The sequence below is a fragment of the Globicephala melas genome, chromosome 1 (genome assembly GCF_963455315.2).
Source record: "Globicephala melas chromosome 1, mGloMel1.2, whole genome shotgun sequence".
Classification (NCBI taxonomy): Eukaryota; Metazoa; Chordata; class Mammalia; order Artiodactyla; family Delphinidae; genus Globicephala; species Globicephala melas.
Genome location: NC_083314.1, coordinates 76,147,952 through 76,172,038, shown reverse-complemented (window position 1 = coordinate 76,172,038; position 24,087 = coordinate 76,147,952). Strand labels below are relative to the sequence as shown.

Below are 24,087 nucleotides of genomic sequence, written 5' to 3'. Positions count from 1 at the left end.
ATGAGGGTTCAGGGGCTCAGAGAAGTTGAGGAGATACATGGGTCCCACAGCTGGTTTGGGGTGGGGTGAACCCAGCCTGGAGCCCCGACTGTGACTCATGGTCCTGTCTCTGATCCTGGCCCGTTCCTCCTGCCTGTACTCCTGGCTCCTTTCTGGGGTTGACTGGACCACGGTCTGGGTTAAAGCCCACCTGCGTTGCCCAGGTCAGACCCCACGAAGGAAGCTGCTTGGTGGTGTCTGGGACTCTCAGCCTCCCCACACCTGTGACCCCCCCAGAGATTAAACAGTCCCCACCTTCTAGATTAGTGTCCTCTGGTTATCAACAGAGTGGAGGTAAGGTGGCCTGGAGCCAGGGCTCCCACACCCAGGCCAGCCGCAGAGGTCCGTGACACCCAGCGGCAAAGCAGAGCCCCTCCAGGAGCAGGAGACACTGGCCCATCTCTGCCTGTGCAGCCGCTCAGCCCAGAAACGCTGAGTGACAAAAGCGATGAGATTTGAAGTGTTTTACAGTTTACAGAGCTCTCTCATACACTCCCCATTCATCCTCACAACGACCCATAAATGGCAGAATAAAACCGCCATGTTCCAGACGAGGAAAAGTTCACATGTTCCAGTCCAGAAAGGTCTCAGGGCTGGCCAAAGACACGCTGTAAGAAGAGGTCATGGGCGAGACTCGGCCCCAGCTTTTCTGACTCTGAGTTCTGGTCTTTGTCAATTTCTTGCCTGCTGCCCAGATGTGGATCTATCTGTGCTCCTCCAGCCAAATGACAGGAGTTATATTTAGATGCGTATGCATGTGAGAAAAAACATCTGGATACTTTAGAACTACCCAGGGCCCCAGCAGAGCAGGTCAGCCTGAAGGGCCCAGTGAGAGGGAGACCCATTGTCATGAGAAGATGCTACAGATATGCTCACTCCTGCCTGCCCTTCCCAGCCCAGGTTGAACCATCCTCCCTACATCGGCCAAACTGGAGTGCACCCCAGAGGTTAAGCCAATACCTCTCTGGGTGCCAAGTGACTCCTGGACAGCAAGAAACAGAGGCCCCTTCAACTCCAGCAGCTTCTATTCTATCTAGAAAATGTCTCCTCCCTGGTAGAGTCCCATGGGAGTAAAGTCTACACCAGTCAGAAATACAGATTCCCGGTGGTATCTGGTGCAGTGTGTGTGTGTGTGTGTGTGTGTGTATGCAGGGGCACAGCAGGCAGGTCTGTTTCACTTGGGGGACTCAGTGGCTCAAGTTCAGAAAGGATCCAGCAAGAGATAGAAAGGGCAAAGCAAGTCTCACCGTAGAATGGTGCAGAATGAAAATTCTAAGCAGGACTGCCCCCCAACTCATGAAGTCGTGTTTGCCTCTGGGATCCCCACTTGAAGATAATGTCACAGTTGTTCTAAAGCCACAGGGCAGCCTCACAATTCCCTCTCCCACGAGGGTCCAAACCAAAAGAGAAGATCCACAATCTCAGATACCTTTTGCTGAAATCACCCAAGTAGCTACTGAAAGGGTAGGTTTGGGAGGGGGGACGGGCTCAGCCTGGAGCAAAGGAATAGCCCCTGCATGAAGGGGTGTGGGCGAGGGCACCTACCTGGACTTCACGTGTGTGATAGGCGATGATCAAACCCAAAAGGATGATGGTGGACAGACTGATAAGGCATTTCAGGGCCAGTGAAAACATGGAATCCTGCAGGAGAAAGGGAAAGAGAGGATTAGGGAAATCCGGGAGGGAGCATCTCATTTTACTCTGAGGCTGTGTTAAGGGGTGGGGGTGAGGGGCAGTGAAGGCAAAGGAAAGACTGTCACCAGCGCCTCCTGGGAGCAGGATACAGCACAAAGGTAGCCTGAGCCCCGAAAGTACCTTGGGCTGGGCCCTGGGCCGGCTCCGTCTCAGCAGCTGCCCTCTGAGCCTCTGTTTTCTAGGGTTAAATCATATTTGCATTCCTGTGATGAACCCTGCTTGGGTGTGATGTATTCTGTTTGTTATACATGCCTAGACTCGGTTTGCTGATGTGTTGTTTAGAATATTTGCCTCCATGCTCAGAAGTCACATGAACATAATTCTTTTCGATGCTGCTGTTATATGGTTTGGGCATCAATACTGTGCCAGCTTGAGCCTCCCTTTTCTCTTAACAAACCTGAACCAGAGGCTTCCGAGGTCCCTTCCATCTCTGACAATGCAGAGTTCTTTCAGGAATGAATGAGAATGTCCTGGCAGCAGCTCTCATCTCCCGTTTTAGGGCCAAGGGCGGGGAGGGAAGCGAGGGTGGCAGAGGAGCTACTGGAAAGAGAAGGGGGCCGAGCACAGGAGCAGAGAGGGGTCCTGGGCAGGAGAAGGGCCCTGAGGGTCCCTCCAGCTGAGGCTTGGGGAAACAGGGTGGGCCACTTGCCTTCACTGCAGTCCTCCAGCCCCAGGGCAGCTTAGGGGACCCACGTGGTTAGCAGCAAGAGCTCTGGGACCAGCCAACAGAATCCAAACCCTGACGTAGCCACTTACTAGCCACGTAACCTCAGTCTGCTCACTCCATCTCTCTGTGCTCAGTTGCCTCAGACATCAGATGGGGACAACATCAGTACCTACGTCTCAGGGCTGCTGTGAAGGATAAAGGCATTTGTCTATGTAAAGTGTCTAGCCCAGTGCCAGGCCCTGTGAGGGCTGGCTACTATCATCTACCTCACCTCCTCTACAGGGCTGGTGCCTCCTGGGCATTTGGAAGCCAGGGAGTAGAGGCAGCTCCCAGTCCCAAAGGAAGGCAGGAACACAGCCCTGAGCAAAGGCAGCAGAAAGCCAGGCAGTACTTCCAAGCACTGTGTTGTGGCTTCACGTATCCTGAGAGAGGCACGCCACATGAGAAACAGCCCCCATGCTCCAGAATCATAACATGCCTGATGTCTGCAAAGCACCTTACAGTTTACAAGGTGGTTTCACATCTTGTTCTCATCCATCCTTGAGACAGCCCTTGGCCTCTGGCCCAGCTTTATAGATATTACAGGCAGAGGCTCAGAGAGGTGAGTGGCTCATACCAGAGTTCAAAGCCAAGACCTCTGACTCTCAGCCTGACTCCCAGCCCAGAGCACTGCCCGCACCCCTCAGGCCCACTCTCAATGGGAAACAGTAAAAATGTGAGAAGTGCCCATTTACACAGACCCAAATGACTACATAAGACGATAATGGAAGGTGTTTCGAAGGTGAGATATGATTAATTACCACATGAAACCTACAATAGAGCTAGGGAGGGAGACATCACGGTCCAAGAAAGCAAGCTTTCAGAGACAGAGGGAGAGGTGGCTGAGATCTCCAGCGTTGGGGGGGGAGGGGGTGTCCAATATGGCAGCCACTTAGAGTCAGTGGAGGGCTTGGACTTAAACCCAGGACTCCCAGATGCCCAAGTCCCTGTTCTCAACCACCCTCTGCAGGCTGAGATGGAAAGAAAGCAGCTCTCCCTGGTGTCTGCCAATCTACCATTCATTTATTTGATATAGTTTTGGGGCCCACTCTGTGCCAGACACAAGCTAGTGCTGGGGACCCAAGGGAGAACTAATGAAGGAGCAGGGACCCAAGGGAGAACTAATGAAGGAGCTCATTCATTCTTTCTTTCTTTCATGACGATTTCAACAACTTCTCATTTCTTGAGCACCTGCTAGATGTCCAACAGTGTGCTGGATACTGCAGGATATTTATAGAGGGCCCCTGCCCACCACAAGTTTCCAATCTGGCTTATACACAAACCCCAGCTTTCTACACTGTACAGGGTCATCCAGCTGTGGGGAAAATTCTCCATTCTGCCCTGCCCAGAGACAACAGTCTAAGCATAATCCACTTTTCATTTAGCCTCTTGCATGTTCTACACTTAATGAGAGCAGCCTGCAATCATTTACTCAGTGCACATGCACAGAGGTGCCTTGGGGGGTATTCTGCTGCTCCAGTTAAGGGCCCAAAGGAAAACAGAACACAGTTCCAGCCCTCAGGAAGGTTCCACTCTTCGAAAGCACTATTGGATGCCTGAAACACCACCCAAAGCGCAAGACCGACTGGGGCTGAAGAGAGCAGGTGGTGAATTCAGGGACACTCAGATACTTTTAGGACAAGACTACCTCCCTATAGGAATCAACTGGGGACAGATCATGATGTTTTTGAGCCAGAAATGACCATAACTTTCTTCTCAAAGGGGTCTGACATCTGGGGAGCATCATGCCTCCCCAGGGAAGGATTTGGGATCGGCTGTGCATTTCAAACTTTAATTTGTTTCTTTTGGCAGAAAGTAACTGAAATCAGAATCCAAGTCTATTTCCAACATTTTTAGAGGAAGAGGTGAAGGGAAAGGAGCCAGATGCTGTCTCTTCTCCTTTGAGCTTCTTCCTTTTGTTCTAAAACTCAAAGCCTTTACATAAGAGTCAACTCCACCTGCTTCTTCATTTTGGTCAGTGAAATCTCATCGGCCAGTCCCAGCCCCATAGGGAGATGAGTGTGCACTGGATCAGTGGGAATGCTCATTACTTCACAGCTTTCCTTGCATTCTCTATCAATCACATGTCAATAAAAATTAAACCATCAACCATTTTTAATAGCAGGAAAATACGTCAAAGAAGTCTGGCTGGATTAGAAATGTTTTCTATTTGTTAAAATGTTGAATTATCATCTTTTCTTTTCTGTCTGAACTCCACTGAAGCTTGAAATTGATATGGTTCTTTGGGTGATGGCAGCAACTCAGGGCTGGCTAATTAGCTGCCATACACCACATGTGTGTATGTACACACACCTGCTCAGCCCCCACTCACTGCTATCTAAGGGCCAAAGGGACTCATAGGGCTGGAAGGGAGTCCTGTGGTCAACTGGTCAACACTTCTCTCCTGCAACTCAGAATTTTTCAATAGAGTAATATCCTTAATACACAGGAATGCTTAAGAATTATATCCCAACAGATGAGAGTTGTTTTTTTAAAGCCATTTATTCCTAAATGTCCCAAAATATTAGAGTGGGTAAGTAAATTGGAGAATAGCCAGTGACGGAACACTGTGTTGCCACTTAAAGCCACTTCTGCAGAGAATATTTGAAGATATCAGGAAAGGATCATGATATAATATCAAGTCAAAAACCCAGACCCCAAAACTGTAAATATGGTATATTTCCAATTATTTTTTAATTTTTTACTTTTTTAATGTAAAAAAAGACTGCAAATATATAGTGTCATTCTATAAAGTGTCAGGGTACTCAGTTGTATTACCTCTGATGATCTGAGTACAACAGGTGCTTAATAAGTGCTTCTTGAAACTACTTAACAATAGTACTTTTATTTTTACCTAACATTTATTAAGTACTGACTACGTACCAGGTCCCAGGCTATGCCTTCTGTACAGATTACTTCACATTCTCACCCTACAGATGAGGTCATAATGTCTCCATTTTACTGATTAAAAAACAAAACAAAACAAAACAAAACTGAGGGTCATAGAGACAAAGTGACTTTCCCAAGGTCATACAGCTAGCCCAGACTTTAGCTATATATCAGATTTTTCTATATACCACGCTTCCCCCCTGCCTTCAAAACGAACTAGGCTCCCGTGTGAGATAGTGAGTTCCTGTCACCTTAGTAGAGGCTGGCTACAGCCATCAGGGGTGCTGTAGAGGAGATTCCTAGCAGGGAAGGAGGGTGCACCACATTCCTGCAAGATGCCCCTATCCACGTGGTCCTGTTCTGTTCCAAGCCATGAGCCAGCCCTTCACAGATCTGTGACTTGTTGACGACAACAACCCGTTATAAAGCGCTACTGTAGGGGCCTACCATGCAAGGTGGACATCGTCAACCCACTCTTACAGAGAAGGAAACAGAGGCGCCAAGAAGTTACCTAATTTGTCCAAGGACATGGCCAACCAATGGCCAAGTCAGGACTGAAGAAGCCAGGATTTACTCCAGATCATCTACTTCCAGGTTCTGTGCCCTGCCTGTGCACCAACACCCCACCTGCCCGGCTGGTCAGGCCTTTCCAGCCTCCAATTTCTTCAGTGAGGCTTCTCAGAACTGCTCTAGCCCTTCCTCCCCGAGGCTGTGCAGACTGTGATGGAGTGTGTTCCCAGCTTCTGAGCCAGCCATATAAATTGCTCTCCCGGCCGCCCTGTAGCTTCCAAAGACAAGCCAGAATTGTAATGATTATGGTAGATTTTCCAGAGACTTTGAAGTTCTAAATGTATTATATTGTTTGGAACATTTGAAAATAACAGAAAACCATGCAGGCAGAGTCCTAGAGGGGCATTGAACAGAAGTTAAATACCAGGTAGAGATGTGCAGGTGCCTTCCCCAAAGTGTGTGTGTGTGTGTGTGTGTGCGCGCGCGCACGTGTGTGTGTTTGTGCACGTGTGTGCGTGTGTGTGTGTGCGTGTGTGTACATATGTGATCCATTCATGATCTTTGTCACTGGCTGGAACCCCCAAAGGGGAAGAGGTAATATCATCTAAAATCTGTATCTACTGAATTAAGATTTACGTTTTGTGCATTCGACTTGGGAAATAATTGATTTAGAAATCTTTTCAGTTTAATAAGGTCAACTTTTCCTTCAATTTCATGGAGAGGCTCCAAAATTGATTGACATTCAGCATCAGCTTAGTACTGTGGCTCTGTAATGGTTGTCCTAATTAGACACTCTTGCTAATTAACACTATGCAGATTAAAACCAGCCCCTTATCCACTGGCCAGGAAGACTGCATTCGTGATTGCTGTTCTCTGCGGAGACGGAGCTTCTTTCCTCAACCTGGTGCTTTCATACCAGCACCAAGCCCCTGCCTTCCTCCTTCCTCTGCTCTCATCCTGCCTCTTTCTCATAATCTCTCATTCTCGTCCACTCTCCACACCTTCCACCCTCATGCTCATCTCTTAGCTCAGGCTCATGGTCCCAGGTTGAGCTGCCTGAGTTAAGCTGCCTGGCTCTTCCTGGCATTCTCAGAGTGACTGCCCAGCCTGGTTCCTACCAGAAGTCAGCTACCAGAACCCTATTTTGGTCACTTATGGTCCAGAATGGAATCACTCAGACCCTCTGCGTCCTTGGATGTCCAACTTGCAAACAGGGGAAACAGGCAAAGCTGTCACGATGGGGTGGGAGGGTGGACCCTGGGGGCTTCAAAGGGCACCTGGATCTCCGACAGGCCTGAGGAGGGAGAAGTTCCAAGAAGCCAGGGTGCTTCATAACTAAGAGGTCTCTGGAGCTGGGCCCTGGGCTTGCCATCAGAGGGCCCAGAGGGTCTGGGCCTCCTCCACGGTAAATGCCTGGCTTTGGACAAGCTGCTTCACTCTTCTAGGCCTCAATACCCCCAGTAAAATGAGACTCTTGGACCAAATAGCCCCTGAAGCCTAATGGCCGATGGCACTGGGCGCACACTGGCCATGACACATACACAGGTCATAGGGACACTCCCAATATTTCTTTCTTTTTTTCTCCTTTTCTCAGGCATTTCTATACATGATAAAATTGTGAGTGTGAAATAGTCAGCAACAAAACTCACTCATGCCAACTTCTCCTCAAATAGAACGAGATAGCTAACAAAGAAAATTACCATTGTCTCTTTCTAAATAACATGGGATTTGGAACCAAAAGGCCAGAATTCAAGTCATATCTTTGCTGCTCACTAGCTATGTGACACTGGACCTGTCACTTAACCTCTCTGGGCCTCTGTTTCCTTCTCTGCAAGCCAGATGTAACAGGACCAACTCTCACAGATACTGGAGGATAAAGTAAAATAATGCATATGAAAAAACTCATTCTTTTTTCACACACAAAAGAGCTCACATTCTCTTGTAGCCAAACACCCTTTCTCTTGCTGCACAGATGTCAGTGCAGGTAAACTCAGCTGGTTCTCAGTCAGGGGCTGCTGAATGCACCTCCAATATCAGCATTTTAGGGTTGCAACAATTTACAAAGATGCTCCCCCAGGCATTTCAGAAAGATAGCTTTGGCGTCCTGCAATGGGCCAAACATTCATTCACTCATCCATTCACACTATAAATATTTACAGAGCACTTAACTATGCCCAGGCCCTGTGCTGGGTACTTGCAAAACGCCAGGGATTCCCCCACTCCATCCACCCCGAGTCCGCTGAGCCTGAATCCCACCTGGCAGACAAAGGGCAGATGAGTAGGGCCTGGAAGAAATGGGCAGGAAGCCCAGGCTGAGAGAAAAGACCTACAAGTAGCTCCTTGAATGACCAGGACCAGAAGAGGTGACCCTAGAGAGGCAGCTGAACCCGAACTGACCCTACATCCTGAATGTGAAGTGAGGAATACAGACTGACCCAAGGCCAAAGGAGCTTCAGAGAGTACCTTCTCCCCAAAGATGCTGTTTGCTAAGGATGCGGGCTCTCTCGGCAGACAAGGAGGGCATGAGACCTTCGTCTGCTCAATGACCACCAGGACTGAGCATCATCCTGGGTCCTAGAGACCAAGCTCCAGGCACCTTCCACCTTCCTGAGCTCTCTGTGTGGGTGTCTTTACCAGGTCCCAGGGGCTGTCTCTCACCGCCAAGATGGAAACCCCAGAAGGGCAGGATTTCAAATTTGTTTGTCCACTTCTACATCCTGGCACCTCAGACATTGTCCGGCACATAGCAGGTCAATAAGTATCAGTTGAATGCTGAATATTTGAATGAAAGGAACAAAATTTTGAGATGTGTCAAGCAGGTAGACACTTCCTTCCTGAACTCCCAAATACAGCTAAAGGAACATGATAAAAATAACAGCCTACATCTACTGTGCGCTTACCATTGCCAGGCGCTGTTGTAACTGCTTTAGATCCTCGGAACAACCCCATGCGAGGCCCGGGGAGGTTCCGTCACTTGCCCACCATCCCCAAGCAAGGACAGAGTAGAGGTCAGATTCCAACCCAGGCAGAAGTTAGACCCAAAGGTCTGTGCTCTCTCCACCCAGAGAGTCTCATGACACACGGGCTGCCTGTCATCGGAACATCGTCTTCCATGCCCAGTCTTCCTGGGCAGGACTAATCTCCCCATCTCACCCCACTTTCTGATGAGGCCCCAGTCATGTCACCATTAAACCCCGGTCACTCAGTAGCATGACAGACAGTCAGCAGCCTGACGTCAGGGCTGGGGGTCTGCATCGTTGTTGCAAGTGCAGCCCAGACCAGGCCTGGTATGGGGCGGGCAGGCAGGAAATGCTTGTGGAGTGAAGGATGCCAACGGTCTCAAAATGAAACTCATAAAGTCAAGTTGGCCTGGGCCATTTCTCTGTGGCCCTCCACTTTGTCACTCCCAGAGGAGATGGCTGAGGGATATCATGCAGTTAACACAAGGGCATTCGGGTCTGAGTAGAGGGTGGCCTGGTAATGGTTAGTGAAACCAGCACAACGACCAGGACACCAATTAAGAAGACATCATCCTCCCCAGGCCTCGGCCCTCCCTCTGTGCGATGACCCAAGGAGGAAAAAATGGTCATTTGGGAGACCACGCTACCAAAATATCAAGTCAGATGGGTCACCCCTAAGGCCACAAACATAATTCCAATTAAGGAGATGATTTCCTTTACAAGGTCTGAGCAGAGGGGAAATGGCATATCATGAATTCTCTACTGCATGCTTGCTTATAATTTAGTTTCCTGCCCACTTACAACATTGGCAAAGATTCCATGCAATTCAATCAAAATGTTTTATTATATACTTGCCATGTGCCAGGCACTGTGCTAAGTGTAGGAGGCAGGAATACACATGATGAGGTCTTTCTGAAGGCAGTTTGGGGCTTGCTTCTCCTAAAGTAGCCAAGAGCTGGCCTACTAGGACTCTTCCAACATGAAATAAGCACTTAACAAGTGTTTGTTGGGTGAATGAATGTGGAAGGGTCAAACTTTTGAGCTCTATACCAAGGCAGAATGAAACCAGAGGGGGGTTGAGTCTCCTCACCCCATCAGGGAGTATGCAGGTGGGAAGGATGCCCACCAGGCACCAACAGCCCAGGCCATTCTAGAACTGAGGGACCTTGACCCCCAACCCAGAATAATTTAATCAAATCTCTGCAGGTGAGGCCTGGACACTGACATTTAAAAAAATATTTCAGCGATTCAAATGTGCAGGCCAGGGATGAGAAATCCTGCTCTAGGGGCACAAGAAAGAAGTGCAGAAGGCTGGGGCTGACATCATAGCCTTGAGGAGACTCTGTTGAACAGTTAGTCATATGCATAAGCAGTGGAGCTCCTTACAGTTAAAAGGAAATGTAAAAGCCATCTAGTTAAACGGCTCATGACTCTCCTCTGTAAGATTCCTGGCATATAGTCATTCAGTCTCTGCTTGATTACCTCCAGGGACAGGGAACTCACTTCCTATCAAGGCAGTCTATCTCTATGTTGGAAAGTCTCTGACTTTTTCACAGATCTGGCTTCAGCTTTCTCAGGTGCTTAGCCCCCAATAAAGCTAAACAAACAAATGCCTCTGTGAAGCCTCACTCTGATTTTGGCATCATATGTGCCTATGCAGAAGTCCTCAATAAGTGAGCACCTCCCCAAGACAAATACCAATAAAAATATAGACACCAGGCCTGGAGGTCAGCTCATCCCCACCCTTCATTCTACATGAGGACACTGAGGCCCAGTGGGGCTGGCTCGGCCCCTATCAAACACCAGCCTGTGTTGAAGCAAAGCTTAGAACCTGGGTATTGGGTCCCCCAGGCTTATGCTCACGGGGTGGGCATCCCTGCCCACCCTGTCTCCCCTGTTTCTGAAGATATAACAACTCTAAATTTATCTGTTCTCCAAAAGCCTAGATCCCTATCCTGGAAGTCACCTCCAAACCTCTCACGTAGCCACTTTATTTCCTTCTCCAATAAACAATCTGCTCCAGATTACCTTTCATCCTCCTCTGCTTGTGGAATGGAGCGCTCTTGGCCAGTCAGCAATTACATCACTCTTGTGGTGCCAAAAAGCCCATACGGCCTTCTCCAGCTTTGATGAATGCACACCTGTCACTATGCATCTCATTCTGAAGGTCCCAGCCCCTGCCATCATCTTGGGAGAAGCACATACTAAAGGTCTCTTGTCCTAGTCGCAACATGCATCCTGGCAACCTGGGGGGGGGGGGTCCTCAATTACAGAGAACCACTTAATCTTTCTTCACCCCCGAGGTGTGGCAGAGCCCTGCTGGAAGGCTGCTCAGTTTGCCATCACCATGATGGGTTCTCCTTGCAAATATCCACTGCTACCCTCACCAAGACCATGGTCCCCATATTTCCTCCAACTTGCAGGAGCCCCCCTTTTTTAATGTTCTAGAATGCTGGAGACAAATAACTGTGCTTTCTGGATGGCTTGCTTTGAAGTTGTTTTCTTTTCTCTTATTAAAACCTGTCTGGCCCCCAAACCAATAAAACAGCAGGAAATCACTTTGCTCTGCAGAAGGCTGTGTGTGAACACTGGGTTCCCAGCTAGAACCGAACCAGCCCAGACAGGGCTTGACCTAGGACTGGGCTTCTCTCTCCCCATCCTGCCCCAGGACATACACCAGACTCCTGGATTCTCTGCAGGAGCTGTGGTCAACCAATTGCAATGAACTGGGTAAATGCATCTTCAGATGGATAGAATCTGAAATAAGAATTCTCACCACCTGACAGCCACAGAGAAGCATGTGTTGGTTTTAAAGACACAAAGCAAGGCCTACAGACTACCCCCACCCTTCATCTCTCAGCCCCTTCACCGCCCCCCCCCCCCGCAGTTCTCTTCCCTCTTTTCACCCTCCAGCCCCTGCCTCTCTCCGCACCAGAGGCTGCTGCGGTGGCAGAAGCAACACCATGATCCCACCTACACCTTCCAACCTCATCAGAGGTTTCCACAACCCACTTCTCTGCCTACTCCCAGCCCGGTGTCCAGAGGCAAGACCACTTCCATCCCCACGCAGGGCACAATCAACCCCTGAGCCTGGCAATGTTTGGGCCAAATGAAAATTTTAAGACGCCTAGAAATCACATATGGTGAGAAAAACAACCGCCTGGCAGGCTCCACAGACATCTCTGAAGGCTGGAGCTTCCCGGATCAGGAACAGCCCTGTCCTGTGTTTCCCCTGCCACGTTTCCAGGCTTCCCAGAGCAGCAGCCTGAGGACAGCATCACCCTCCTTCCACTTCCACACCCGCACTCTTGCCAGTAAACGTGAGACAGCAAGTCCTCCAACCCAACGCACAGACTCAGCTGGAAGGGGCCTCCTGGGCCGTCTAGTCCAACTCCCCCACTTTACAGGCAAGGAAATGGGGGCCCAGAGAGGGGCTCTGTCCTAGCCAAGGCCACACAGCAGTAACAGAAAGGGCTAATCTTGCCCTGAGTCTTCTGAGGCCTGGGCCAGTGTTTTTCCCACGTCCCCACTCTGCCTGCCCATCAGTCGCATACTCCTGAAAGGGGCAGCACCCCTGTCTGGTTCCTCTCCCACCCTTCTGCAAGTCCTCAGTTCACGTTTGGGGAATGAATGTTTCTTCTATGGCTCTCAAGGGCAAATCAGGAGAAATAATAGTCACCTAGTCCGGGTCCTCCGTCTTCTTCTTGCCTAAAACTCTAAAAGCTTAAACATAAATAAAGGGAAATGGTCTGGAAAAATAACCAGTTGGCATGGAACAACTGGCATTTCAGAGCTGCCTCAGAAGTGGAAATACTGTTTTTCAGAAATTCAGCACAGCCATGAGTTGTTAACTCCTAGCCATTTGGCACAAGCTTTTCGATTGTTTGGATGTGATGGACGATGTTGATAGAAGTGGTGGAGACCAAACACGGCTATTAATAGGCTGAACGTGGCACTTTTATCTCTCTCTCTTTCTCACTCACCAGCTCTGTGGCACCAAACTGTTGCCAACCCGCCTACCTTTGGCTCTGGGGTGCCATCACCTCCAGCAACAGGGCACCACAGGAGCCGTGTTTCCTGCCCATGTCCGAGCAAGTTCGTCCTCGAGCCTAAAAGGCCAGGGCTGCCGGCCAACGTGGGCTGCTCGTGTGTGCAGAGCTTCAAGGGAATCACAATGCCTGAAGCTTCCTTGGGTGCAGTCCCCAACTCGCACAGAGCAAGCAGTAGATTATCACAGTTTAGGGGAGTCAGGAAGCTCTCAATTCCCCCACGTATTTCTCTTATCCACCTCCTCCCTGCAAGAATTTGAGGCAACCCCGATCTCAAGGCTGGAACACATCTGCCCTACTTGGCCCAAGTCAGAACTGTTTCAAGGCAGAAGGATCCCCACGGTTCCCTAAAGGATACTGCTTCTGGAAACTCTCTCCAGATTCAAACTCTACAAGGATTTACTGAGTACCTATGACATGTCAGTCTCTGAGCCCACCCATTTTCATATAGGATCTCACTTAATCCTTACAAGGAATTATTGTCCCCACTTGACAAATGAGGAAACTGAGGCACACAGTGATCACACAATTAGCTGAGATCACATGATTAGTAAAGGGAGGAGTCTTCTGATTCCGAGTTCAGGACTGGAGAGGACCCTGGCAAAGGCCCTGTTGGGAAGTGTGCCCTGCACTCTCCATGGGTATGGCCACTTTGCTGCAGCTCTTCTGAAGCCTGAGCTGCTGGGTCTCTCCCTCTGAGCACCACGTGTTTCCCCAGCCCCAGAGCTCCCTGATCCTGGCCAGCTGTCCTCAACCTGCATTGGCTCAGCCACCAGGGAAGCCATGGCAAAGATCAGAGCTGGACTGGTTTGTCTCTAGCGCTATTTTTAATATCCATTAAATGACAGTAAAAATCCTTTCTTCCTTCCAGAGTTATTGTAAAGACCAAATCATAACTGTGGAAATGCTCAGCCACCTAGGGATTCCCAGAAGCTCAAAACAGTCTATGCACATGTTGACCATACATATCCAGGTTTGCTCTGGGGAGACCCGCTTATGTCTGCTGTCTCGTATAATTATTAATATGAGTAGCAATTATTAATATCATACTCTCAAAAGTGTCCCCATTTAGACAGTGAATATGTAGAGTGAATCACACGATCACTCTACGTATGTAGCATTTGCTGCCTTAGGGTCTGAGGGAACTGGGGGCTCCTCCCTGCCCTCTGGCCTCCATGTCTCCCAGCTCCCACACCCACCTTGTCCAGTGGGAGGGGTGGTGCTCAGTGCTGCAGACCCTTGGCCAGGGTCCCTGCTACCAGGCTCACGGACAGGTATCATTTTGTTAGATCAAAGTAATTATTAGTAGACAGTTTTTAGCAGGGCAGTGTCACAGTGCCTGGATTAACTGCAATTATAGGTCACTCCTTTAAGGTTTATTCCATCAATTATGGACAATCTCAGTCACGTGCCTAGCTGCCTTAACCCTTTGTGGCTTGAATTCCTCAGCACAGAAGAGGCTGTAACCATGGAGAAGGCTGAATATATTTGCTACTGAATCATTGCCCTGTGGATGTCAGTCTAGAGCCTCCCCGCTTATGAGGCGCTTTCTTGCAGTTTCCTATTTGATCTCTGAGAGATAGGGAGAGCCACTCCCATCCCATAGATGGGAAAACTGAGACTTGGAATATTTAAGCAATTACCCAAGGTCACACAGCTAGGAACACCAATTCTTAGAACACTGTGTTGTCAAAACATTGTGTTCTTTAGCAATCAATGAGTGTGACCTGCACCGGAACCCTTCGGACTGTGACCCTTGGGCTTCAGTAGTCTGACCCGGCCCCAGGGCGAGGCATATGGGACAGCATCTGAGGGCATCCAGAGGCAGGCCTGCCGAGGAGTCAGTCCAACGCACCAGATGCTGCATGCTCACCATGCAGAGTCACCCTGCACCGGGAGCAATTCAAGCAGCCTTACTGTCAGAAAGAAAAAGAAAAGAAACTCCAAGAAGAAAATGTCCACACCAGAAAAATATACAAACATGGAGACCCAGAACCTTCCTTCTCCCACTGTTCAGCAAGGAGAGTAGCCAGAAGGCACCTCTTGCTAGCGAGGGGATGGCAGGACACCCACAGGTCCCAGACACCTAAGGGTGTCTCAGTGTTGAGATGAGAGAAGCCAGGGGAACACTTCCTTCTACTTTCAGAGCCTTTATTTGGGCTCCTGCCCCATATCTACTATGCCCTGCACCGGTCACAGAATGCTAGTTCAAAGATCTCCAAGATCCCACGGTCCAAAGCCCCATTTTACAGATGGGGAAACTGAGGCACCACACAGGAAGTGCCCTGCCTATGACCCAGCTTGCCAGGGCCGAGCTGAGAGGGAGCGGAGGGCCTTCCCCTCTGCTGGGTTCTTGCTGCCCGTGGCTGTGAGCTGCCGCAGGGAACTGGGGGGCCGTCTGCTGTGTCTCTCGTGGGAAAGTTTGCTGCTTCCTTTCTTCCATCTCTCTCCTTCCTCCGCCCTCATCTCACTCTCCTCAGCCACATTTTTTCCCTCTTGCATTATTTCTATTTCCCTGTTTTCCAGAAACAGGGTTTAAGACTGTCAGCTAGAGTTTCTAGGTCTGAATTGAACTCACTGTGCTGGAGCCTCCAGGCTCCCACTGGGTAGTCACCCAGACTCTCTAGGCTGCTTTGTGGCAGGGTCTGGGTCCTATTTGTCTCTCTCTCCCCATTACTTCACACAGGGCCTGGCACATAGTAGTGGATACTCAGTAAGCACTCGAATGAATGAATGAGTGAGTGAATGAATGAAATACCATGCCAAATTCCCAAGGAGAGGAGAATCGAGCAAAGTGATTCCATTACAGGTCTCATCATTCAGGTAGTAAATAGCACTTAGAATTGGGGGGGGGGGGAGGGGAGTCTGAGTCACCTTTAAATTCCTCATTCCACTGACTAAACAGATACTTATTTGTTTAGAATCCATTGTTTAAGCCTTTAAATATAACAGCTGTGATCAAAGACCTAGGAAAACAGAAACTGCAGCCAAGCTCTCCCCCCAGGCTCCTCAGCCTGGAGAAGCTCTAGGATCAGAGCTATAACCCTGCAAAGGCGGTGGAACAAATGATGCTTGTGAGGAAAACCTGTCTTTCCAGCCACAGCCGTTTTCAATTCTGCAGAAGTGGCTTGCGGGTCCCTGAGAGGAAGAGCAAATGCTGGGGCTCCCAGACAACCACTGCAGTTGATGACTTGCTAAGCTTTTAAAACCCGGGTCAAAGCAAAGGAAAAAGACTGTACAGGCCAAAGGCACTGACATCTCTCCACGCAGATGTCCCTGGCTTCCGGGCGGTGACTCCAAATCAGCTGCCTCTTGTCACTTGGGGCCAGGTGGACTGGGGGCGTGGGGAAGGGTTAGGCCCAGGGGAATGAATTGCTTCATTGAAGAAACCCAGCTGGGCCCAGGACTGTGAGTTGTGGGGAGCCAGGTGGGCTGGGGCAGGGGTGGGGGGCACGGGGAGGGCACGGAGAGAAGGTATTCCTGCAGGGCTGGAAAACGCCAGGCAACTGTGAGCTATGAGGGTCAGAGGTGCACATTCTTCCTGGAGAACTCACCCCTCTCCGTCCAGCTGCCACCAGCTGCTGAGCAAGGTGGGACAGCCAGGAGACATGGGTCAGGTGGCCAGAGGTAAACAGACAGGTACGGAAGAAAAGGTGTGGGCGCCAAAAACAGAGGTGGTCATGGGTGTGGAGAGTGTCAGAGCTGGGACAGTTCTTGGAGTCTTCTCATCTTACAAACCAGGACACTGAAGCCTAGACCTGGCTGAGGTCAGTCAGCTGCTAGGTCCAGATCTAGAATCTAGCTCCCTAGACCCCCTACTCCAGTGCTCCTTCTGCCACACCATGTAGACTCCACAGCAGTTAATATAAAACACGAACTGTGCTGAATGGGAGAAAATATTTGCAAACGATATGACCGATAAGGGGTTAATATCCAACATATATAAACAGCTCATGCAACTCAATGTCAAAAAACCAAACAACTCGATTTAAAAAATGGGCAGAAGGCATTGACAGATGAATGGATAAAGAAGATGTGGTACATATATACAATGGACTATTACTTAGCCATAAAAAGGAATGAAATCGGGTCATTTGCAGAGACGTAGATGGACCCAGAGACTGTCATACAGAGTGAAGTAAGTCAGAGAAAAACAAATATCGTATATTAACACATATATGTGGAATCTAGAAAAGTAGTACAGATGAACCCATTTGCAAGGCAGAAATAGACACAGATGTAAAGAACAAACGTATGGACACCAAGGGGGGAAAGTGGGGTATGGGGTGGTGGTGGTGGGATGAATTGGGAGATTGGGATTGACATATATACACTAATATGTATAAAATAGATAACTAATAAGAACCTGCTGTATAAAAAATAAATTAAAAAAAAAGGGGCTTCCCTGGTGGCACAGTGGTTGAGAGTCCGCCTGCCAGTGCAGGGGACACGAGTTCATGTCCTGGTCCGGGAAGATCCCACATGCCGTGGAGCGGCTGGGCCTGTGAGCCATGGCCGCTGAGCCTGCGCGTCCGGAGCCTGTGCTCCACAACGGGAGAGGCCACAACAGTGAGAGGCCCGCGTACCGGAAAAAAAAAAAAAAAAAAAAAGGGCAGAAGGACGGCGGGCCACATTGGCCGGTCATGGCAGCGTGGAGCCAGGCCGCGGCAGCGCCTCTGCTCAACAGAACCCGCCGCCTTCCTCTTCTCCTCTGTGCTCAGTGCATGTTTGCCTCGCAGACTGAGGGGGAGCTCAAAGTGACCCAAAATCTCAAAGAAAAGTTTCCTCAAGCTACAGCTATCAAAGTCACTGACATTTCAGGAGGTTGTGGGGCAATGTATGAAATTCAAATTGAATTGGAAGAACTTAAGGAGAAGAGAACGGTCCAACAGCATCAGATGGTAAATCAGGCATTAAAAGAAGAAATCAAAGGTATGCACGGGGCTTCCCTGGAGGCGCAGTGGTTGAGAATCCGCCTGCCAATGCAGGGGACACGGGTTCAAGCCCTGGTCGGGGAAGATCCCACATGCCATGGAGCAACTAAGCCCATGCGCCACAACTACTGAGCCTGCGCTCTACAGCCTGTGCTCCACAACGAGAGAAGCCACCGCAATGAGAAGCCCATGCACCTCAACGAAGAGTAGCCCCCGCTCACCACAACTAGAGAAAGACCGCACGCAGCAACAAAGACACAACACAGCCAAAAATAAATTAATTAATTAAATAAATTTTAAAAAAAAAAGAAGGTACGCACGGATCGCAGATATTTACCTCTGTCCCCAGACATTGACCATGCCCTGGCTATGTAGATGTTGCTGCTAAAACCTTGGATGAATCTTACTGCCACCATTCTTTCCTAGGCATGTGACAAAAAATTTATCTATTTTATTCATAGACATTTCCATATTGTAATTATAGAAGAATACGGCATCTATTTAGATGTTAATTAAAGGCAACAGACAACTAAAAAAAAAAAAATGGGCAGAAGAACTGAATAGACATTTTTCCAAAGAGGAAATGCAGATGGCCAACAGGTACATGAAAAGATGCCCAACATCCCTAATCATCAGAGAAATGCAAATCAAAACCGCAATGAGATACCCACTTGTGAGGATGGCCATCATCAAAAAGTCTACAAATAACAAATGTCAGCAAGGATATGGAGAAAAGGGAACAGTTGTACACTGTTGGTGGGAATGTAAATTGGTGCAGCCACTGTGAAAAACAGTATGAAGGTTTCTCAAAAAACTAAAAACAGAACTACCATATGACCCAGCAATTCCACTCCTGGGTGTATATCTGAAAAAAACAAAAACGCTAATTCGAAAAGATACATGCACCCAATGTTCACCGCAGCATTATTTACAATTGCCAAGATATGGAAGCAACTATCTATCTATCTATATCTATATCTGTATATCTACACACACACACACACACACACACAAAGGAATACTACTCAGCCATAAAAAAGAATGAAATTTTGCCATTTGCAGCAACATGGATGGACTTGGAGAGTATTATGCTAAGTGAAATAAGCCAGAGAAAGACAAATACTGTACGATATCACTTATACATGGAATCTAAAAAATACAAAAAAGTAGTGAATATAACAAAAAAGAAGCAGACTCACAGATGTAGAGAACAAACTAGTGGTTACCAGGGGAGACAGGGAAGGGGGAGGGGCAATATAGGAGTAGGAGATTAGCAGAGGTAGTAGAGGTACAAACTACTATGTATAAAATAAGTTACAAGGATATATTGTACAAAATGGGGAATATAGCCAATATTTTACAATAACTATAACTGGAGCATAACCTTTAAAAATTGTGAATCACTATATTGTACACCTGTAACATATAAGATTGTACATCAACTATATTTCAATAATAAAAAAATTTAAATTTTTTAAAAAGACCCAAATTTTTAAAAACATACACACTGTGCCACCCCTCTGCCTAAATCCCTTCTGTGGCTCCCCACGGCCTCTAGGATAGAGGTGAACCCCTTAAGCAAGGCACCTGCACGATCTGACACTTGCCTACCTCTCCAGCCCCATCACACCACAGACTCGAGCCACATTTTGTCTTCATTCACACTCCCCCAAAATGCTCTGCACTGTCATGTCTCTGGGCCTTTGCATGTTTTCTGGGCCAAGAGTGACCTTCCTCTCTTGGCCTATCGCATTCCTAGTCAACCTAGACCCAAGTACGTTCTCACTACTCCCACTGCCCCACCCTCCCGAGCCACCTCCTCTTCTGTGCTACCTCTGCTGGACATCAGGCCTCTCTGGGAAACAATCTAAGTGCATTAAGTATCTGCTTACTGGGCTGTGAGCTCTTTGAGTGTGGAAACAAGGTCTTTTTCATCCTCCGGTTTCTCCCTGACCCCCAGCACCTAGCAGAGTGCCCAGTATGAGAGAAAAACTCCATTAATGTTTGCAGAATTAATTATCAAATTAAGGAGTGAGTGAACCCCCGGGCAGCACTGATAGCGCCTTGTTTATATTCCTCATGAAGCTACTTAACCTCCAGAAGGACCAGCAGTACTCAGAATACTCAACCCCCGATTTTCTCTCTGATCTCCCTTCCTCCCCACGTGGGAGGGTGGTGGGGTCTCGCCACAACCAGGAGTCATGTGAGGTGGTATCTCTGAGGGGAGAAGAGCAACTAAGATCCAGAGGCCCTGAGTAACTTCTCCAGCTTATGTGAACACAGGTCACTGAACAGTGATGGCAAAGCAGCCAGACTGGTTACTGAGTTCACTTTTCCATGAAACGAGCATGTCAACGTGTGGCCACTGCCATCAGGGACTCTGCAATCAGCAGTCCCCTGGCAGCAGGGCGCAGCTGTGCGACACCACCCCACAGCCCGGCTCCAAGTCTCTGGGTACCTGCTCTGCAGGGGGAGCAGATCCCAGAGCCCAAAGGAGCGGCGAGTCTCCAGAAGACCCCTCGGGGGCTCTAAGTGATGTGACGCGATAGGCCATTAGCCTTCCAAATTCTATTTTCCCTACACAAAGTATGAACAGTATATTATACCTGGTTTACATCCCCTGAGCACCACCAACTGGTAGGGAAGGAAGGTGCCCAACTTGGAGAGACGACAGCGGGGACCTGACCTAGGGGCGGGAGTGAGGAGATCCACAAAGTGGACAAACCACGCACAAAGGGCTGGCCTCAGACCACTGGGAGGGTTGGCTGGGCTTGGACCCCAGCCTGGTTCTCACTTGGCAAGGCCGAGGACTCCCTGCCACATGCTCAGGGAATCTGAGCCTTTCCAAAGCAGCCCCCGGCCAGCCCCAAGGGCATTTCTGGGGGTTCTGGCCACCGGTGGAAACATTTTGAATAATGGAGCGCAGAGGCAAACACAGACAGGAAAAGGTGCCAGGAGCCACATACCAGAGCTGCCTCTAAGAGCTGCAAACATCTCAGAGGACACCCGGGCGGGCAGGCAGGGAGAGAGGCAGGCGGGCAGGGGCCGCCACAAGGCTGAGGAGGGGTACACGGGGAGCCAGGGATTTCTAAGACCCAACCTGAGGACCTGGCAGAAAAGGCACTGGAAATTGTACTTCTCCTTTCAGTCTGTCTATTTGTCTCTTATAATTTATCTAGTACTTCCTGAAAGGTCACTGGGTGGCGATTTCAATACTGTAAAATTTGTAGAGATGCTCTCAAAGAAATGTACAAATTTCACAGGTTTACCCTGGCTTAAAGGGAATCTATTTTATTAAAAGTGTCTATTCTGAGTGCACTTTAGGCACTCAGATGGATAGGATTTGGCGACCGACTGGTTAGTGATCCAAAAGGCCTTGTGCTATTAAAAGATTCACTGTGTTTTTTTGCGGGTGGTAAAAAGAAATAGAAATCAAAGGCATTTGCCAAGGTATGGTTTGTGGATGGAGAAGAGAGCGGGGTGTGAGATCACAAAATGCTCTGTTGCCTTCCAGCTCCCCGAAGCAGGAAGCTGGGTAAGAAACGCAGATTAAAAGCAGAAGGACGCACGTCCTGCGAAGGCTCTCCACCTCCTGAAATCTCACAGGACCCCCTCTCCCTTCCCTCTCTCAGCTCCTCATTAGCTAAATTCAATCTTTGTCATTCAAAGGGAAATAAACAGGGAGCAAGCGCCTGAGGGGAGAAAGAGTCCCTATATTGGAACAAAACAGCTTCTACAAGCAAACACCTTTTTCCCCAGCCCCAGTCAGAATTCTCTATTTCTCTCCAAATAGCAGAGCCATTTCCTTCCTGTCAGCCCAGTGATGCACAACTTCCTGTCAGAACAGCTGAGGAATCTAGGGAAATGTGTCTTCCTTCACAGCCTCCACTTCAGGTCTGCCGAGCCTCCAGTGGTGCCAAGGAGCAGAGTAGAGGGCACCAAGGAAGGGGGCCCCTCCCCAACTCTGTCTCCACGGACACCCTCCCCTGAGCCCAGCCCCACCCCAGATCAGACCACCACATCCAGACTCAGTGTACCACATGTCAGCATCTTGGCCCTCTGTCTCCTAGAGACCTGCGTGGGGACCAGCCCTTCCATCTGCAAAGCCACCAGGAAGAGTCTCATGGAGGCCTGGTCATGTGCCATCAACCCCCACTCCTTCCAGCTTCCCTCTCAGACATCCTGGTCTGATCATGAACTCCCTGGAGACTGCCAGGAAGACGGAGCCCTGCCCTAGGGCTGCAGAGACAGTTTCTGTTTTAACCTGAGACCGGGAAGGCTTAGAAGGAAGGGCTTTTCTAGTAAAGATGGGCCACAGTCAGCCACTTCAGGGTCAGCGCTCAAGGCAAACCCACCACGGAGAAGAAATGAAAACCCTCCTTCTCCCTTCAGATCCCACCATAAGTGGCGTGAGAGGCAGGGAACTGAATTAAAAAATAATCACCTCCATTAACTGAGTCTTCCCCACGTGTCTGCATGATCTCCTTTAACCGCCCCCCCCACAAACTCTATGAGGTGGTTCCCAACTTTGCAGCTCAGTATCACCTGGAAAGTTTTTGCAACTCCTGATACCAGGTTGTACCCCAAACCAATGAAATCAGAAGGTAGAAAGCTGGAAATCAGACATTATTAGCACTATTTAAAGATTCCCAGGTGATTCCAAAATGTAGCAAAGTTTGGGAACCATGAAGGTATTATTACTCCCATTCTCTTAATGAGGAAATTGACACTCAAAGAAATTAAGTCACTTGCCTAAAGTCACACAGCTTGTAGTGATGGAGTCAGGATTCCAGCTCACACCTCCGTGATTCCAGTATGGAGCCCCCCTCACTCCAAACTTCCTACAGAAAGTCTCTCAGATCTACCAGGTACTGCTCTCCCCGCTCCAGAGCATCCCCAGGGCAGGAGCAAGGACAACACGGGCAGGCGGGTCTGGGGACAGTGGGCTGAGTGTGTGCGAGGGGCCTCGCAGGAAGTAATCTAATTAGTAGGTTCTGCTCCTTCCTCATCCACTTAAATTCTCTCCAGAACAAAGCCCTGGCCTAAGAGGATCCCAAGAGGATGGCCAGGCACGAGGGAAACACAGCAAGAGTGTATGTGTGTGGCTGCATGAATATAGGACAGTGGGCGCTAAGCAGGGCACACACAGCCTGGAAAGGGTGGGAGCCCTGGGGAGCCAGCAGGTGAGGGGCTAGTGCTCAGACCCAAGAACCTGGGGTTGATCTGCTTCTTCACCGGCTGTTGGACTTGGGGAAGTTACTTCCCCTCTGACCCCTCCTCTGTGTGACAGAAGGTCCTTTCAGCCCTGTGCGCCATAGTGCAAAGAATTCCCAGGGCTGCTTTGATGGCAGCCCCATGCTCAGGCCTGAGCGGGTGTGGGTATGGGACCAGCTGAGGCCTCACCCCAGGCAGGCAGAGTCCATACACGGTTCAGGCACCCACAGACGCCCCCCACCCCCCGGCTCTCAGGGCTGTGTGGCCAGGCCAGGGAGGTCAGCACAGCTGCTGAACATATGGGAAAGGAGCCCCCGGGGCAGCACCCCACACCTGCCTGTCCCAGCCATGATCCCCTGAAATCTGTCAGCTCCCCCTCACCCAGTCCCACCCTGCAAGTTGCGCAGGAGGGTGCTGAGAGCATCTGGAATTGCCCTGCTCACCTGAAAGCCCCCCACTCTCCACCACACCCCACTGACTCAAGTGCCAGATAGAATCTGGTTTCCCCTCTGTGGTTTATTCCGGGGCCAGCCCTTCTCCAAGCCTGCCCTGGTCCTCCCTGACATAATTAAATGCTCTGTGCTACTTCTGTTCTTGGCTCAAACCTCTCTCCTTGCACTGACCATACTTCACCCTACCCATCCTCTGCTTACACCTCTGTTACCAGAAGACCCTCGAGGGAGGGGTCTGGGTAGGAGTCTACAGAGGCAGCAAAGCATCGTAGTCAGGAGAATGGGCTACCGAGTCAAAGGACCTGGCTCAAGCCTTGCTTTGCCACTTACTGGCCCTGTGACCAAGCCTCAACTTACTCATGACACAATGGGGAAAGAAGAGCAGTGACTTCATCAAGTTGTTGTAAATATTGAATGAGATGACACATGTAAACAAGGGGCTCAGCACAGAGCCTATGCCTAGGGTAGGAACTCAGTAAGAGCTACAAGCGCTTTTTTCATCTCCGTGGTTCTAGCACCTAACACAAGCCCTGGCCCACAGAGCCAGGCACGTAATAAGTATGTTGAACTGAGCTGAACCCAGCCTGCTGGCAGCCTTCACAGGCTGCTCAGCCTTTCCAGAAGCTAGATACCCCTACC

At 49.4% G+C, this 24,087-nt stretch overlaps 2 protein-coding genes across 5 annotated transcripts in view; one reads left to right on the top strand and one right to left on the bottom strand.

Annotated features, from left to right (window-relative positions):
* KCNN3 (potassium calcium-activated channel subfamily N member 3) overlaps positions 1-24,087 on the bottom strand; it is a 180,283-nt gene that overhangs the window by 127,430 nt on the left and 28,766 nt on the right. For all 3 annotated transcript variants that reach the window (XM_030842261.2, XM_030842262.2, XM_060298745.1), the window contains exon 2: positions 1,585-1,680. In XM_030842261.2, the coding sequence (XP_030698121.1) occupies positions 1,585-1,680 (96 nt within the window). The remainder of the gene's footprint in view (positions 1-1,584; positions 1,681-24,087) is intronic.
* Positions 17,492-18,170, top strand: LOC132593651 (bolA-like protein 3). 2 transcript variants are annotated; one of them, XM_060286632.1, is made up of 3 exons: positions 17,492-17,672; positions 17,759-17,780; positions 18,095-18,170. In XM_060286632.1, exons 1-3 carry the CDS (start codon positions 17,492-17,494, stop codon positions 18,168-18,170), a joined length of 279 nt encoding a protein of 92 aa, XP_060142615.1. The 2 variants fall into 2 exon arrangements, with proteins under 2 accessions (XP_060142615.1, XP_060142609.1); XM_060286626.1 differs by having other exon boundaries at positions 17,492-17,780; positions 18,095-18,138.